This window comes from Buceros rhinoceros, unplaced genomic scaffold, assembly GCF_000710305.1.
Source record: "Buceros rhinoceros silvestris isolate BGI_N320 unplaced genomic scaffold, ASM71030v1 scaffold42537, whole genome shotgun sequence".
In the NCBI taxonomy this organism is placed as follows: domain Eukaryota; kingdom Metazoa; phylum Chordata; class Aves; order Bucerotiformes; family Bucerotidae; genus Buceros; species Buceros rhinoceros.
Window position 1 is genome coordinate 2,444 of NW_010424770.1, and position 1,697 is coordinate 4,140.

Genomic DNA, 1,697 nt, shown 5'->3' on the forward strand with positions numbered 1-1,697 from the left:
CCTCTTGAATTTATTACAAGCGTACATGCGGTGTCGTGGCCGACTCGCCAGGCAGCACCTCACTGGTGTAATAAAACGGTGACTATAACAGCAGGGTGAGCGTGGGGTCACTCACCTCCACATTGTAAACTCTCAGGGGTGAGGCTGAGGGTATTCCAGACCACAGCGGGCACGCAGAAGTGCTCCTCGTGTGCCCCCCCAGCGTGACAAACAGCTCCAGGAGGGGAGCAGCAAGGCTCTGCCACTCTTTGGGTACCTACGGGCCACGTGCGGCAGCCCCTGCCTCATCTCCCAGTTCCAGAGACTGATCCCCCTCCCTGGGACGTCGCATGAGCTCCACGAACCTTCACAACCTTCTGTAACGGTGCCCCTTGTGCTGCCCGCACCTCCTCCTCCAGCTCCTCCAGGCGGGCCTGGCCCATCTCTTCTGCCTTGTCTAGCTCCGTCTAGGAACAGCGGGAAGCAGCGCACACAAACAGGAGCAAGACAACCATCCTCCCTGGCCCACTCCTTCCTCCCCAGCCCTCTTCCTCCCCCTGGGCAGGCTGTGGGGAAGGAGAGGCCTCCACACCTGCTGCTGCTCCCTCAGGTTCGGGATGCTGCGCTGCAGAAGGTCAATCTGCGCAGCTTGTTCTGGGCGCTGCGTGTCCACGGAGCCCCGCAGAGCTCTGAGCTCGTCCTGGAGAGCCCGGACCTTGGTTGTGACTTCGTCCAGCTGCTGCTGCAGCTCTGCAGGAAAGGTGGAAGAGAAAAGCTCAGCCCAGGGGCTGCAGAGTTTCGCTCCTTCACCGTGGGGTCAGTCCTGCAGCCTGAGCCCGGCTCTCTGCAGAGGTTACACACCCTGCGGTACGCAGGAACGGCCGCCCTGAGCCAGATCACCCTGACTGGACCCTGCCGCAGCAGGAGCGGTTCTTCCTGCCCCCTGAGCACGTGTGTCACTGGGCCCTCTCCCTCCTGATGGGCTGAGGGGAAGATCGTTCCTGAGAGCAAACGGGATTCACTTATAGGAATGGAATCGTCTGGCATGTGCGAGATGCACACCGCGTCTCTAACCCGGTGAGAAGGGAAGCGAGGCGGACGTGGTGCTGGAAGCTGCATCTCACAGTCAGGCGAGCAACTCACTTCCCAGATCTTTTTCCATCGTTTTTTCCATTTCCTGGAGCTCTGCCCTTGCTGCATCCAGCCGGCTCTGATTGCGGGTCTGCACCACGGCCTTCACCCTCTGCCAGGGAGAAACCAGCCTCTGCTCATCCCCCGGCACCCGAAACATCCCCCGGCACCTTCTCTCATGTGCTGTCGCTTGCGTTAGCAGCACTGTGGAACCTGGTGCTGCAGCAGGTGCCGGCTCGGGCACCCGAGCTGCTTTGAGGCACAGAGCGGTGCTTCCGGAGCCGGCTGGAGCCACGGGCACCATGGAGGGATGGGGTTGGGCTGTTACAGGGGCACCACTGTCACTTGGGATGCAGTCGGGGTGCTCATGGCTGTAAAACATGGCACAAAGCAAGAGCCCCTCCCAGGGTGTTTGAGCATCGGGGATCCCCCAGGACTGGGGATGCTCCAGTGACTCTCGGTGCAGTGGAAGGGGCTGGGCAGCACCTCACCCTGCTCCAGTGCTGGTGAGTATTGGGAAGTTCTGCTGGTGAGCCCAAAGCCTCACCTGCAGCTCCTGGTAGCACTGCAGCAGGCTCCTGGCTCTC

At 61.5% G+C, this 1,697-nt stretch overlaps 1 protein-coding gene across 1 annotated transcript in view; it reads right to left on the reverse strand.

Annotated features, from left to right (window-relative positions):
* The window catches only part of LOC104497620 (coiled-coil domain-containing protein 39-like), a gene marked incomplete at its 3' end in the record, with an annotated part of 4,463 nt that overhangs the window by 1,177 nt on the left and 1,589 nt on the right, over positions 1 to 1,697 (reverse strand). Inside the window, 4 exon segments of the mRNA XM_010140890.1 lie at positions 345 to 446; positions 572 to 729; positions 1,123 to 1,222; positions 1,658 to 1,692. Of these exon segments, the coding sequence (XP_010139192.1) occupies positions 345 to 446; positions 572 to 729; positions 1,123 to 1,222; positions 1,658 to 1,692 (395 nt within the window).